The sequence below is a fragment of the Pygocentrus nattereri genome, chromosome 15, assembly GCF_015220715.1.
Source record: "Pygocentrus nattereri isolate fPygNat1 chromosome 15, fPygNat1.pri, whole genome shotgun sequence".
NCBI lineage: Eukaryota > Metazoa > Chordata > Actinopteri > Characiformes > Serrasalmidae > Pygocentrus > Pygocentrus nattereri.
Window position 1 is genome coordinate 35,277,857 of NC_051225.1, and position 15,401 is coordinate 35,293,257.

At 37.8% G+C, this 15,401-nt stretch overlaps 1 protein-coding gene across 2 annotated transcripts in view; it reads right to left on the reverse strand.

The window, feature by feature from the left end:
• lrrk1 (leucine-rich repeat kinase 1) overlaps positions 1 to 15,401 on the reverse strand; it is a 148,275-nt gene that overhangs the window by 88,274 nt on the left and 44,600 nt on the right. For both annotated transcript variants that reach the window (XM_017699556.2, XM_017699557.2), the window contains 5 exons: positions 12,215 to 12,363; positions 8,304 to 8,530; positions 7,261 to 7,388; positions 3,858 to 4,021; positions 2,352 to 2,489 (listed from right to left, as the gene is read on the reverse strand). In XM_017699556.2, the coding sequence (XP_017555045.2) occupies positions 2,352 to 2,489; positions 3,858 to 4,021; positions 7,261 to 7,388; positions 8,304 to 8,530; positions 12,215 to 12,363 (806 nt within the window). The remainder of the gene's footprint in view (positions 1 to 2,351; positions 2,490 to 3,857; positions 4,022 to 7,260; positions 7,389 to 8,303; positions 8,531 to 12,214; positions 12,364 to 15,401) is intronic.

The window sequence follows — 15,401 nt, forward strand, 5'->3', positions numbered from 1 at the left end:
AGTATTAACTCCCATCATAAATTATTCTTTAGAATTCTGCTGTGGACTGATCAATATGAACATTTTCTGGATGCTACTGATACTGATTCACCAAATTCTGATAAGATAACCAGTCTAACTTAATATTTTAGATATGCTTTTACAGTTTCAGTTAAATAGTGCTTTACTGACTGATTGTAAATTCTCAGTAGCCACACTTCTTAACCCCTTAACAACCCAGTAACTACAGGGACTTCAATGCAAAGTAATGGAGCTATTCTTAGATCACACAGGGAGATTCACTTGAAAGAGGCCCCAAATATTCTGTAAAACTCTCTCAAGGACGAAGCAATCTTATGAAGCAGCGTGCAATGTGCTCCTTGTTTTATGGAGGTTTGAATAAGCTGGGATGCCCCTGCGTCGGAGCGATGAGGTGGGTGCCAGACAGAGATCATGACGTTTAACCTCCATTTGCAACGTCTGGGTACACACCCCCGTACCTCTTCATATGTCTGGTAGTAAACAGAGATCACTTCCAGCATCACATGTAATGCAGTTGATGTCCCAGTATGCAGTGTATTTTGTTTGGTTCATAGTGCTTCATCCTAACGGGAGTTACAGCAGAATATTCAGGGCCTCTTTCAAGTGGATTGTCCTTAGAAGTGTGTAATAAAACTTTGGGCCCATGGCTTGTTAAACTCAGATAAACAGCAGAAACTCACATTATACACATGTTGGGAAATTAAGGGTGAAGCTACCCAGAACTCTTCAGTTTTGTTTTCCTCTTATTTTCCTTTTTCAATACAAAAAAAACAAGCAAAAAACAAAAATGTGGGTTAATACATCTTCTGGAAAACCAGCTTTAGGTCCACCGTGATGAGATCACAAGTTTGAATCCCAGATGCCAAATCCAAAATAATAGCATTTTCACTGATATCTCTAAAATCATGGGCTGCCAAGATCAGATGATATTATGATACTATATATGCAGTCATATATACAGTATATACATATAGTATAGATGTATATTTTCCAATTTTGCTCAGGTTATACACTGTAACTTATTAATATGCATTTTGCTTTGACAACTCAATTAGAACCAAGCTACACAAAACCCATTTCTTAAGTTAAAAGCAACATACCACGAAAACAAATGTCACTGGAATTACACAAATCTTGGTTTTTCTAATTTTAGTTTTTAATTTTATAATCTTATACTCCTACTCTTTCATTTGATGCTCAGGTTTGGCAAAAACGTCTTACTGTCACATTTGTAGCACTGCTAAACTAATCTTTCTGATCCTGCTGCTGGACTGTTGCCTGGACCACTATAATTCTCTCCTCACAGATATCAGCTCTAGATTCCAATCAAGAGCTTCAGACTGTCCAGAACTGAGCTGCCTGTCGTTTTGTTAAATCTCATAGTGACTTCACATCACACCTGGGTTTTAAAGTCTTCTCTGCTTTCCCATTAAAGAAGTAATCTCACTCCCTCTTATCTGGACCTCTAGCTGGACAGACTTATGGATACATGGAGAGATGGATGGAAGGATGCATGGCTGTGTTGATATGTTTTATAGATCTATGAAGAAATTAGGATAGCAGGAAAGGAATATATAACATTATACTGATTTCTTTCTTCCCTATCAAAGCTCCTGCACTTCTGCTCTGTTTCTGTATTATTATGATGATGATGATGATGATGATGATGATTATTATTCAGCCTCAGCCCTGTGGAATGCTGGCGTTGAGCATCTTGCTGAAGCAGCCACTGGTAGTAGGTAGAGTGAGACAGTTTGTGCTCCCTCTACAGCCCTTAAGTGAGGCTTTAAGCACTAAACCATAGATGGTATTAATCCCAAATCTGCTGGACCACTTTTTGCCAGGCATGCACTGAAAAACCACCCAAGATTTCACTTTAAATTGTGACTAATGGTAGCACATAAATTCCTATTAATACTAATAGTGACCAGTTCCAGGAATGTATGCAACCTAATCATTTTTCTCAGTGAAAAATCTATATTCTTTATACCTACAATGAACAGTGAAGCACAGATGGCAAAAAAAAAAAAATGAGACAAAGGCATAAAGGAAAATATAAAACAAATACAACAAAGAATAGCACAAATAATGAACGCAATGCCATCATGAGGCAAAAAAGAGAATTACAGGTCAACAAAACTTCTTGACCTCTAATGGGACTAATTTTCATTTTTACAGAGCACAGCCAATATATATGGTTTCAGAAATGATTCAAGCACCTCTTTAATAAGTACTATAATGTATTATAACCATCCAATACTATTGTAGCTGCAGCTCGTCTTTGCTCAAAGCAGCAACTAAATCACACGGTAGCAGACGGATTTTCTCACCTCAAGCTCGAATATATAGGAGGGCAGTTCCTTCAGGACATTCTCAGAGAAGTCCACCTCTTTCAGATGGGTCCTCCAGAAGATGGAGATGGTGTCGGGGAGGCTCTCGATGTGATTGTATGCAGCTTTGCAGATTTTCTGCACAAAAAGCATTGATTTGATTACAATATCAGAACTGAACATTTCATAATGAAATAGTCCAAAAAAATTAATTTTATTATATAAATTAGAGTTAATCGTTTTCAATTTTTGTAAAAATCTACAGTGATAACAGAAAACAAATATTTGGTGCATTTTTGGTACAAACAATGTAGAACATACCCTTAAAAACAGTACTTAAAAGTTTTTTTTAAGCCTAAAACTAGCATCTAATAGGTTGCAATATTCTGTAGCACAGCATTGTATCCCTCAGCCTCATCAGTTTGAGACTTCAAGATTCTGTATCATTTTCATGTGCAGTGCTGTTCTCTCACTACAATACACAGAACAAGAGAGCTGTGGTTTGATGTGTCAGTTGATGTATATGTTGTAATCTCTTGCCTCATTATAGCACTATATATATCAAGTTCTGCTTGATGTAAATTACAGCAACAACAATAAAAAAGGGCAAATCATTTGAATGCTGTCATCCATCACGTCACATATATGACGCTTAAAATTTCAGCACTCCTACTTAAAACACCTTCCTGTGTCCCTCCTCTGGATTTGGGAGACTGTGAGCTTTAAATGAGTTTTAAACGTGACTTTCTACAGGAGAAAATCAGCATATCTGTATTTTTATATCTTTTAAAACTAAAATATCATGGAGTTAAAGAACCCACATTTTGGAAAACCTAATATTTGTCACTTTTTTGAATAGAGGAGTGTGAAGTAAAATGTAAACACTGTCGAAGTTTCAAAACGTATCACTCACTACCCACGCCATAAATGCATAAATGTTTCGAAATCATTTTTTCTGTGATGTCATGAGCACCAATTCATTTACGTGTATTCAGTTCACCCATTCACACTGAAGTACTACGTAGTGTTTCAGTTCTGTATTTTGAATAAGCCAATCTGAACCTTCACTTTTAAAGGCACAGTAACAAAAACAGCCTGTTTAAGGGAGAAAGAGAGGTTGGGAAATGATCATGTACATTTTTTTCCCCCATTTATGAGGATATGGACCCTTTAAGACAGCACTGAGTCAGCGCAACTTAAAAATATAATATGTTAAAATTATATTCCCTTAGAATGTACTAAAGACATACCCTTAAGGGTCCTACTCCAGTGGCAGTGTGTAAACAGTACAGTTTACTGTCTTTTTTACAAAAAATATGCAAAGCGTCGATATTTACCACACATATTTTCTTCTGGCTCTTCGAAAATGCCACAGGAAAGGAAGGAAGTATTCCAACTATTTGTTTTTAGCCTAAAATGCTTTTATGAAATGACACACAGATGCACCAAGAGGGAAGAAAGGGAAGACAGTGAACACGTGATGGATTTGGGAAAGCACCAACACACCAGAGGGCAGGCCCAGGGGTCTGGGAAGTGGCCGAGTCTGTTCCTGCTGATGTTGAGGCTGCTGAGGGTTTTAAAGCAGTGCAGCACAGAGGAGGGGAGATCAGTCAGACAGTTATCAGACACGTCCAGCTCCTGAAGTCTGCGCAGTCCGATCCAGTTAGTGCCTGAAAGAGAAAAGGGGGGTGAGAGAGAGAGAGACAGTGGGAGAGAGGGAGAGATGTTCAGTCACTGCATTCATTATGTCTCAAAACACATGTCAGGATCCAGTCCTCGTGGGCCTAAACACTGCAGACTTCAACACACTGTCTCGTTAAACACACCTGATTTAGCTCATAGGCTAATTAGCAAGGCCTTCATGAACTGAATTCAGAGTGTTAGATGCGGGTAAACGCTGATCTCTGCAGGACTTTGGCCCAGAAGGTCCCCAGTTTGACATGCCTGGTTTACAACGCATACTGGATAGAAAAGTCTGGAGAAAGAAATGTATGCATTCAATTCCCTCCATATCCCAAGTGTAGTCAAATAGCAAAAGACAGGTTCGCCGCCTGAAATTTGCTTCTTTAGTTTTGCATTGGAGCTTCAAGGCTAATATGGCTGGGTCATGTCAGTCATGGGTCAGCATAAAATGTAGTCTATTGCACTGAAGAGTGTCAGTAAAACTGCAGCACCACTGACAACTTCTCAAATCTGAGATTTTCTAAAGCATAGTCTCCTTCCACTTTAGTCTCAAGGTCACACGGTATGCAAAAATATATAAAATGGCCAAATATTTCAAATTTAATATAAAAAAAAAGGAATGGTTGAAGATTCAGTCTTAATACATCTAAACAAGAAGCTTTTTTAAAAATATTTTTTATGTTTCTTTAACATAAATTATTGAAATATCGAAAAACATGCGACAGAATTGTAGTTTCACTTAAAAATAATAAGGTAACGTATTATGAAAAGTAATGTCACTGTTGTAACCTGCTGGATTTCATGCACAACAACATCATCATTAAAACAAACATTCAAAAAGAAGAATTATCACGTTTTGCTTCTGTATAAAAGAAACAACACAGACATCAAAGTTCTGCAGTTCATTCGAATTCAGAGCTCATTTTCATGCTTTTACTGTTTGTGATGGTCAAACGACCCAGCAAAACGTTTATGGTTAGGGGTGGAAAATATGACAACATTTCTTATTATTGTGATAAATTACACAATAAGTTTAATTACACCACATAAAGAGCCCTGACCAGACGCACATTTCACTGCTAAGAGAACATAATAATCCTGTTTGACTGGATTTATTTCAATGCAGCTTCTGGAACACTGAATAAAAATCATTGTATTCAAAGTTATGGATTTTTTTTTTGTAAATTTGGCACTACTGGTCCTTTCTGTCTGTTCAAAATGATTAAACTTCAGGAAAACTAAAGCTTGTGTATACGTAAAAGTATAAACATACTGTTTATAGTGAGAATGTCTGAAACTATTGAGATAATATTAATAATTTTGCCCACCCCTAATTAATCTCTAATAGACTTGCTTGGTGTATGTATGACACACTGGCCACGTTTACATGCAGCCTGATAATTTGTTAATAATTTGAGCTCAACCAGAATAGAATGCGTCCATGTAAACACCTCAATCTGCATAGTCTAGTCCGACTGAGGCCATTCGGAACACAATTTCTGTCCGATTGATCGAGGTGGGTAATCCTGTAAATAATCCATTAAATAAAAGAATAATCGCCGTGTAAACGCCTGTATCTGATTACAATCCCTATCGGAAAATCATGTCAAAGTGTAAGTTTGTAACATTCAACATAGCGACAGCAGAAACGGGTCTGCAGAGGAGACGAAGTTTATACTCTGATCTTTAAAAGATGGCGTTGGGACAGACGTCCAGCTTATGTCTCAGAACACGATGTCTTCCTCTCGGCCTTCCTCTCGGAGATGTGAAGTACGTTTTCCTGAGTCCTACGTCATTTTAAAGTAATTAAAAACACAAGCACTGCTCACTGCTGCTCATCTCACTCCGACTGGACTCACGTGATGCTCGCTTTAATGGTAACGTCCACACTAAGTGGTTTTCTATGCATGCATGTATGTTTGGATTGGATTGCTTGTAGTGGGCACGTAATCCGATTTTCCATCAGATTGGTTGAGTAGAATGAGAATAAACACCTCAGTCTTTATCTATAATCTGAATAGATTCAATCTAACTTGCAAACATCTTTGCATGTAAACACAGCCAGTGTAAGTGGTCAGATGTTCTCCATCCTTGGTGACAGTCCTTGGATGTGGAGGTATGTAATGTTGTGAGACCTGAAGATCTTAATGACACATAAAATACAATAAAGTTTGTTTTAATGTAAAAGTAAAATGTTACATGTTTACTGTGTAGTTTTGACAGTCTGACACTGCTAGTCATTTATTTTTATGAAACAGATTTTCCAGAAATGCTAATGATACCTGCTCAGCAAAGCATATTATGACAATGTTTCACCATGTCATTATATTGCTCATCCCTATATGGAAATTATCTATCAGTTGTCATGTAACCGTGGGTTTTTGAAAACAGACAGCAGACTATCTTGCTATTGTCTCTTGGTCACCTCAGTGCTTTTTAGCTCCTTAGACCCATCATAAAACCATTAGATTGCAAACTTTTGACTCACATGATGCTCATTGTCACGGTAACGTGTTACTCTATTACATTACATTATTTTGGATCAAATTCCTTAGGGTGTGCACGTGAATGCAGATGTTCCATCAGATTGTTGAGTAGAGTGAGAATAAACACGTCTTAATCTATAATCAATGTATTTAATCAGATTGGCAAATTGGCAAAAAATAGAAAACTGCATATAAACACAGCTACTCTCAGACATAAACATGGGCAAAAGTACAGACAGAAGCTCCAGTACAAACCTAAAGAAACTTTAGAGACCTTAAACTCATTTTGGCTTACTGTCTACAAATGGCTAAGTGGGGAAAAGTTGTATAGATTAGATTTTTTTGCCAAATTATTTCTCTAGGTTGAAAGTTACCATTACAGATTAGATTGCAGTCCCTTGTCTTTCAAAAGCTCAATGTAAATGAAACCTATTATTGTTAAACAACACAACAGCAATAAAGGAGGCAATTCCAGCCTGCGGCAACTAAACGCTTACACAACTGTGTGCTTTCTAAAAAGCATTATGAGGAAATTAGATCCAGATATATTGGCTCTGACTTGTGTTAATCTGTCATTCTCATCTGGAGTTCTCAACTTTAACTTAAACAGTCATCTAATTACACGTCACTCAGCCTGCTCAAGTAAATAACCCGATAGAAACAATTAGCCACGGCTGTGTGGGCGGGTACGGCTGGGTGGAAACACATGCATGTGTATGTTTATGTTTGCGTGCGCGTACCATTGGGGATGTTGAAGAGGACGCTGAGTTTGTTCTTGGCTGCGGAGAGCCGCTGGATCTGGCTGAGATGCAGCAGGCCAACCGGGAGGCTCTCCAGCTCATTCTCACTCAGATTGACCTGGCTTAATCTTCAGAGGACACAAACAGAGCACCCCACGAACAGCAGGAGGAGAGAGAGATACACAGAGAGAGAGAGCGAGAGAGCGAGAGCGAGAGAGAGCGAGAGAGAGCGAGAGAGCGAGAGAGCGAGATTACATTACTTTATACTAAGCTTAGGGCCACAAATAACTCAAAGGCAGATGTCTCAGATGGAAGAACATTGTGTTGTGTTCTTTAGAGTAGCTTTTTAGTTTTCCATGAAGTGGTGAGACACAGTGGAGACCAGCATGAAAATAAGCCACATTTCAGATTGGAGTAATTGAGGGGACGTGATTTGTTTTTTTATTTCCTCTGTAAACCGATTGTGAGCCTAATGTCCCCTAACCATCCCTTTCATTAGAAACATCTACCTCATACTTCCACTCACTGGCCACTTTATTAGAAACATCTACTGTGTGCTTCCACTCATTGGCCACTTTATTAGAAACATCTACCATGTGCTTCCACTCACTGGCCACTTTATTAGAAACATCTACCTTGTGCTTCCACTCACTGGCCACTTTATTAGAAACATCTACCGTGTGCTTCCACTCACTGGCCAATTTATTAGAAACATCTACCGTGTGCTTCCACTCACTGGCCACTTTATTGGAAACATCTACTGTATGCTTCCAAGTTAAAATGAAGAAAGAAAATTGCAATCAGTTACACTTTAACTGAAAAGTGAAAGTGGCCAGCCTGCCAAAATATCCAGTCGAGACTGGCTGTGCGGTCAGAAACTGACTGTTAACGAAGGACTTAAAGATGGATAACACAAACTACATCAACATATGAGCTACAATCCCCAACTGTACACCAGCAAAGTTGAACTCCAAGTGAGGGGTTTCTGATAGAGTGGTCAGTCCACCTTGTTTCGTATCACACTATGCTGTATGTTGATCTACCTGCTGCAGATGATCTCTTGTGATGATTGAGGAGTGGGCAGCTCTTTGAACTGGTTGTAGGACAAGTTGAGTGTGTGCAGGTGGATGAGACCCCAAGGTACCACAGAGGGCAGGGAGTTCAGATTATTATGGGATAGATCCAGCACTGTGATTCTGGAGGACACGTCTAGGAACCAGTCCAGGTCCAGCCACTGCAGCTTCAGTCCCGACCACTGCACTCTCAGAGCCTGGAGAGGCACACAAAGGCATTCAGGGATTCAGAGAGGATGAACAACTTTACTCAACACTCAGCAACAGGCTTTACTGATTTAACAATATTACGGCTGCAACCAAGGATTTCTATTTTGTTATGGTGACAATGGATGACATTTGTCCTGTGAATGTTGTGGCTGCAGACCCAGAATCAAGCCAACAATTATGGGAGCATTCGGGAAAAGCACCAGATTCAAAAGTGAGTTAAATAAATCACAACACTCATTGGAAAGGAAATCATGTGTTTTCACATAACAGAGAAAAATATACAAGGCTAATTTTAAAGAAATGGTTCTATGAAAAATCTAATTTACACAACTTTCCATTTAAAGCAGGTATAAGCAGTGGTGCACGAAGTAAACAAGCCATGTAGTTGAGTTAAAAGTAGAGATACCCAAGGTAAAATATTACTCCAGTAAAAGTAGAAGTTCCTCCATTTAGACCTTCATTTGAGTAAAAGTACAAAAGTATTCATCTTCAAAATGTACTTAAGTATCAAAAGTACTAAAAGATGAATTATGACTAATGTCCTATTATCATTTTCATAACAAGACTTACTTTATCAGCTGATTTTAGTTGAAATTCTCATGTCACTCTTGATAAACCAATATTTTAATAGAACAATTAGTCTAATGTCTATTAAAATTATCAGAAGAACAAAACATGAAGGCAAACCATGTCCATTAGGTAGAAACAAGAGGCTGTGAAACGTTTTAGTTTAAGATTTATTTGCAACTTTATGTTACAAGATTATGTTTCATAAAAACTTGCTTTAAACTTAGGATCACAAATGAGTTTTCCTTTACTATATTGCATCTGTAGGTCTCTGTTCATAAACATAAGCTAGCAAAAACAAATTTACTATTAAATGAAAGTATTGTATGTATATTGTATATAGTTTGTATAAATTCAGAAAAAAGTTTTGGTTGAGAGAAATTTTGAGGGTGTATTTACACAAAAGATTTGGGTGACTATACAGTTCCAGTGTTTGTTAGCAACATTAGCCTTGTAGCTGCTGTGTTAACAAAGAAGCAAAATTTGGACATTAAATGTATGATAATGATAACAACAACAACAACAACAACAACAACAACAACAACAACAACTACTGTAGCCTTCATTATCTACAATATTGTCATAGGTTTTAAGTGAGGAAACCTAAAATTATGGAGCTTTTAATCTGCTTGTAGGTGAGTTACATTAAACTATAACTTTTTTAGTATTATTTTATTAAAAAAAAAAGCCTGGACTTTAATTTATAGATAATAATTAAGCAATAAAACATGACAGGGAGTGTGTCATTACTAATAACATCACACCTGTGATTCTGTGACGGCAACAGTGCTGCGTACATAAAGCTACATGACACCTTAAAGGTTTATAAATGCTTATAAAAGCTTATTCCAATAGGTGTCATCTATCATGAAGGCTACTTTAGCTGACTTTGATCAGATATCACTGTTACAGTGAATGACACCTACTGAAATAAGTGTGAACATTTACATAGGGTTGTGTCAGTTGTCATGAAAAGCTTATCTACACTCTTAAAAAAGATGGCTCTTCAAGGGTTCTTTAGTAAAGAAATTGGTTCTATAAAGAACCATGAATACTCAAAGAACACTTTGTAGGATTCAAGGGTTCTTTGAGCATTCATTGTTTTTTAGAGAACCCTTGAAGAACTCATGCAGCCTTATGAACAGTACCCAGCAGTAAAGGGTTAATATTTCTTTTATACAACGGCTCTGCAAAACCGTAAAGCAAAGAAGCTCTATATATTATATCAAACATGCCTTAATATTCCTTCCGCCACAAAAAGTAGCACATTTATGTGACTTATATAGTGCAGTAAAGTTGAATTTTAAGGGGACGTTCGCTGGATATTCAACTTTCGTTTTCTCACTCCTTGAAGACAGCAATCAAACTAAAATCTAAAATATATATTATACATATACTGTCTAAAAAGTGAAAAACATAATTCCCATGTATTTTGCTGAAATCACAGCAAATCACTTTCAAATTTTTAAAGTTGAAACGCACAGCTTCCTTTCAGACGACTACAAATCCCAGTTAAAGGAAGCCCCTCTCTTTACTACCAGTCATTTTACCTTCATTTAATTAAGGAAAGGGAAATAAAACTTAGAAATATTCAGATTATGCACAGTTTAGATGTCTTCTTAATGACTAAATCATTGGTAATCTGCATTTCCAGACAAAATTTAACAACAGACACTTTGAACTAAATTTAACAACAGACTTTTTTGAAGTACACTTGACTGGAGTTTGAAGTATTGCAATATCAGGTTCAGCTCAGCTTTACATTTACTCAATATTTTTACATGCACTCAATAATTCAATCTCTGCAGTTATCTGATTAGTCAAATGCTCATACAAACAGCATACTCTGATTTCTTAGGATTTTACCTCAGTAATCATATTTCTCAGTGCATGTAAACTCTTTGATTTCTTTCGGATTTCTCAATCTGTGCATGTGTAAAAACAGACTGTAAAGCAAGCAGCGTCGCTGCAAGACACAGTAAAACAGTTAAAAAGATTTGGAGTGTCGCTGAAACTACATGCTTGAGGAAATTAAGGCTGTAAATATTCTTCTAGATGACGTATGTTTATATTTTCAGGTAAAGTGGCGCAATTTAAAAAAAAATAATTTTTTTTTTACATTACAATTCCATCACATCTTCTTATTGGCTGGTTTCAAAGAAGAACTCTGATTATTGCTTGACCCAGAGTTTCGAATGATCTGATTACCCAAGTGTAATATAAACTGATTGGATTACAAAATCTGATCTTTTGCAGTTATCGGATTATTAAGTGCATGTAAAAGCACTCAGTATGTGCTAGACGAACCTGAACGTGGGTTTGTTCCAGTCGGTCTGTAAAACTTTCCCAGCCCTTCTTGTTTGCTAAATTATACTCTGGTAATTTCTGGCTAATCCCATCTTTTTCAGCTGTTCAGCTGCTGAAAAGCTTGTGGGCTGACAGGCTGTAGGTCAAATATCATACTAATTACTTTCTAATTAATCTTACTCATGTGTCCATTTTCAGTATTTGGATGTGATCAAATAGAAAGAAACAGTTTCTGCAGAGCTGTTGTTAATTAGTATCCTGTACTCAGTGGAATGTTGTGGTTATTGTGAAAGAGATATGCTGTTGAATAATAGGCTAGAACACTTCTCGGCCAATCAGACTGCGCCGTCGGATTTAATGGTATAACAACAATTTGATATTTTTCCAAATCTCTCAGCCCTTCCTAAGAATGCAAAAGCAGGTCAAGCAGAGGCATTACACTCCAGACACACACAGTTAGACAAAGAGAGGAAGTGTTCCTCAGAGGTAGAAAGTACACAGCTCTGCGCGTAACACCAATCTCACACTTGTAATCTGAACCGCTCACTGTAACAACATAACACTTCATGCAGATATGATGTGTCTACATGTACAAATCTACAGCTCACATATTACACTCATCATGTACAGCATACATAGTTCCCTGGTGTAAGCTATTACAACCAAGCCAGCTGTTCCAGCCTTAAAGCGGAGTAATAGCCTCTGAATACTGCAAAAAGCTCACCGAATAGCCCCCGCTCAGAATCACGCCACTGACTGTAACCTGAGCCTCAGCAAGTTCAGTGAAGTAAGCTTACCGGCTGCGTACTCCCATCGCACCGTGCGTCCTTCTCCTCCAGGAGGCGCTGTCTCAGCAGCTGCCGGCTGAACTCACCATGGTCCATTAATGTGTATGAAGAGAAGCCAGCGCCATTCTCCAGCAGAAACTCGGCTATCTCCTTATTCCCTGAGAAGAAGCAAGAAGCAGTGAAACTACAGTTCACAGTTACGCAACAGGAAGCGTTACGTGTTCCATATTCGCTCTCTCGCACTCTCTCAGTCTCTCTCTCGCTCTCCGTCCACCTTTAAAGAGGAACTGTTCATGTACTGTCAGGATCAATGGAGTGAAAGTAGGTGGTGTGCAAAAAAAAAAATCCCATTTTCAGTCCTCGCTGGACAATTCAAGTGAAAACAACTCACTTAACCATCCTTCAGTGATCTGAGATGCTTCTGCTATTCATCTACCGTTCTTCTAGTTGTCCTGGTGAAGGTAATAGGGAGCAATGACCTCATGAACGTGCAGTCATTAAGCAATGGCTTCCTGTTTCTTGGAAGGCTCTCGCTCACCTTTCCCTCCCTCATGTGCCTTGTTTTGTATGATTCGTACGTCCTGAAATCTCTGCTCCTCTCCGTCTCATCTCAAAGCTAACCTGTACTACTGTACTACTGGTTAACTCAGAGCTATGATAGAAACAGGCAGACGTTATAAAATATATTCATTTAGTTGTACATGGAGAGAAGGGATGATGTAATGCTCTCACAGGATGTCTGTAATGTTCATCAGAAACCCTGATTGGGAGTGGCTGCTTGACTTACACACTGCAGTCACACAGTCCTCGATACGCAGTATGTACAGCTGCTCATGAAAAAAAAACATGGCCAAACATCTGTTATCAAGCTGTCTTAAAGGGGAGCTTTCAAAATTTAGAATAGAATAGAATAGAATGCCTTTATTGTCACTATACACAGTACAATGAGATTAAGAGCAACTCCATCTCAGTGCAAACACACAATGTAAACAAATGACACGGAATAGAATGGGGAGGGGTTGTGCACAGTTCTATGCGTTTGTATATATATGTATATGAAATAAATATAGAAACAAAATAAAAACGATGTTTTTTACAAGATATAAATATGGAGATATTTACAGCTGTATTGTATGTACAATAAATATTGCACATTGCTAAGTATTGCACATATTTCTGCAAATTTCAGTCATCAAAATGTGAATAAAGCTGTTCAGAGTGGTTTGATGTGAAATGCTTCACTGTAGAGAATTTTCTATACAGTGGTGGTGATAGGAACCAGGAGTCTCCATATCTACAATGCAAATATAGCCATTTTATTTTCCATCTAAATTAACCAGTGAAACTACATGTGTATTGCAGGTTTTTACATGTTGATGATGGTAAAATAGTAGGAAATAGATAAGATAAGATAAGATAAGATAAGATAAGATAAGATAAGATAAGATAAGATAAGATAAGATAAGATAAGATAAGGCTTTATTGTTATTCGCATCACATGTGTTACATGAGGTGGAACGAAACATTGTACTCACGGCCCAGTCAACTCCCAAAGTAACAAACAATTAATAGAAGGTGCAAATAACAGCAGCATGAGTACAAGGTAGAAGGTGTACATCTTAATACTGTTAATATATAAAGTGACATGTGGAGGGGTGATATAGTGGAGGGGTGATATAGTGGAGGGGTGATATAGTGGGGGCACTGGCTCAGTACAGCAGCAGAGATAAATAAGTGGACATGAAGTGTCATTGCAGTGACGTCTAATTGCAATTTAAGAGTCTGGTTGTTTTACTCTTAATGCTCCGCAACCTCCTCCCTGAGGGGAGTGGGACAAAAAGTGTGTGTGGGGTCCTTCATGATGCCAGTGGCCCCTTTTTCTGTCATCAGACAATCCAAGCATTTTTTGAGGAATATTTTGCCTTGTAAACATCGCTCCGCCATGACTACATGAACAATGCATTTTAAGCCATAGGTTTATGTCAAACTGTTCTAGGACAATGTCTCAGATATTAGACAGCATATTCAGAACTATTTTTTATTTAATTCAATAACTATGTTGAGGTAACCCGAACAGGCGATAAACACTGAAGACGTCTGGTTCCTATAACCACCACTGTGAACAAGTCTTACTTGGTTAGAACAGCACGTTTCACATGAAAACTCTGAATGAACTCTGAATTACGCAGAACTTTTTCAAGGTCATTAGCTTGAGCATCGACAGCTAACAGTCAACAGTACTGCATAAATAAATCATTTTAAAATGCTTTTAATCTGTTATTTTAAATGTTTGAAGTTGTACACTTAGAAGATGATAATATCGGCTGGATTTTGGCCACAGAGAATCCAAATAAATTCTCATTTGTGTGGCGCCATACGTCAGGAAAACTCCTTTTCCACATTAATAGTAACGTAATTAATATTAATATAACTTATTTCCATAGTATGTAAAAGCCGCTGACGCACGCCTGACATGGTGAATTTGGATGGGACTAAAATCACTGAGAAAGCTTAGCAAATATTACGTGGATACTTTGGATATATAAACACATTCTCTAACACTTTCCACTGGACTCAGACACTCCTCAGATTCTTATGACTATGGTAGCAATGACAGTTCAGTTAAGGATAACAGAAGCTGGCTGCAGCTCCCAGATATGACAGCCAACTTGTGCAATCAAATGTGAAATCACTAATATCAGTCACCCATACGGCCGTGAGCCGTGCTGCTCACGCTAATCCTTCATGCCCTGTAGTTCTAACTGTATTAAATGAAGAAAAAAAACATGCAAATGAAGCATGCACCATCTAATAACAAAGTCTCATTCTCTTTGGAGTTATATTATAAATGTATGTGGCCATAAATAGGTCTGTACAGTGACCCCAAAAGTATTTGGGCACCCGTGTTCATAATAATGAGAAATTGTCAATGGATCATTCTGAAACAGTCATTTTCTTTTGAGTATAGTAAAGGCTGAACTGGCAGATCTACACGAATGTGTTGATTTTGTGACATCACAAAAACAATGAATTCAAAAGGGAGGCCACATGTGCAGCTTAGTGCGGAAATATTGTACATATATGAACAATATGGGCCGAGGAGAGAATGGCATGTTTTGAAACTACATACTACATCAAACTTATTTCATAAATGAAATCACATCAGAGAGAGAATGAAATTTGACAGAATACGGGC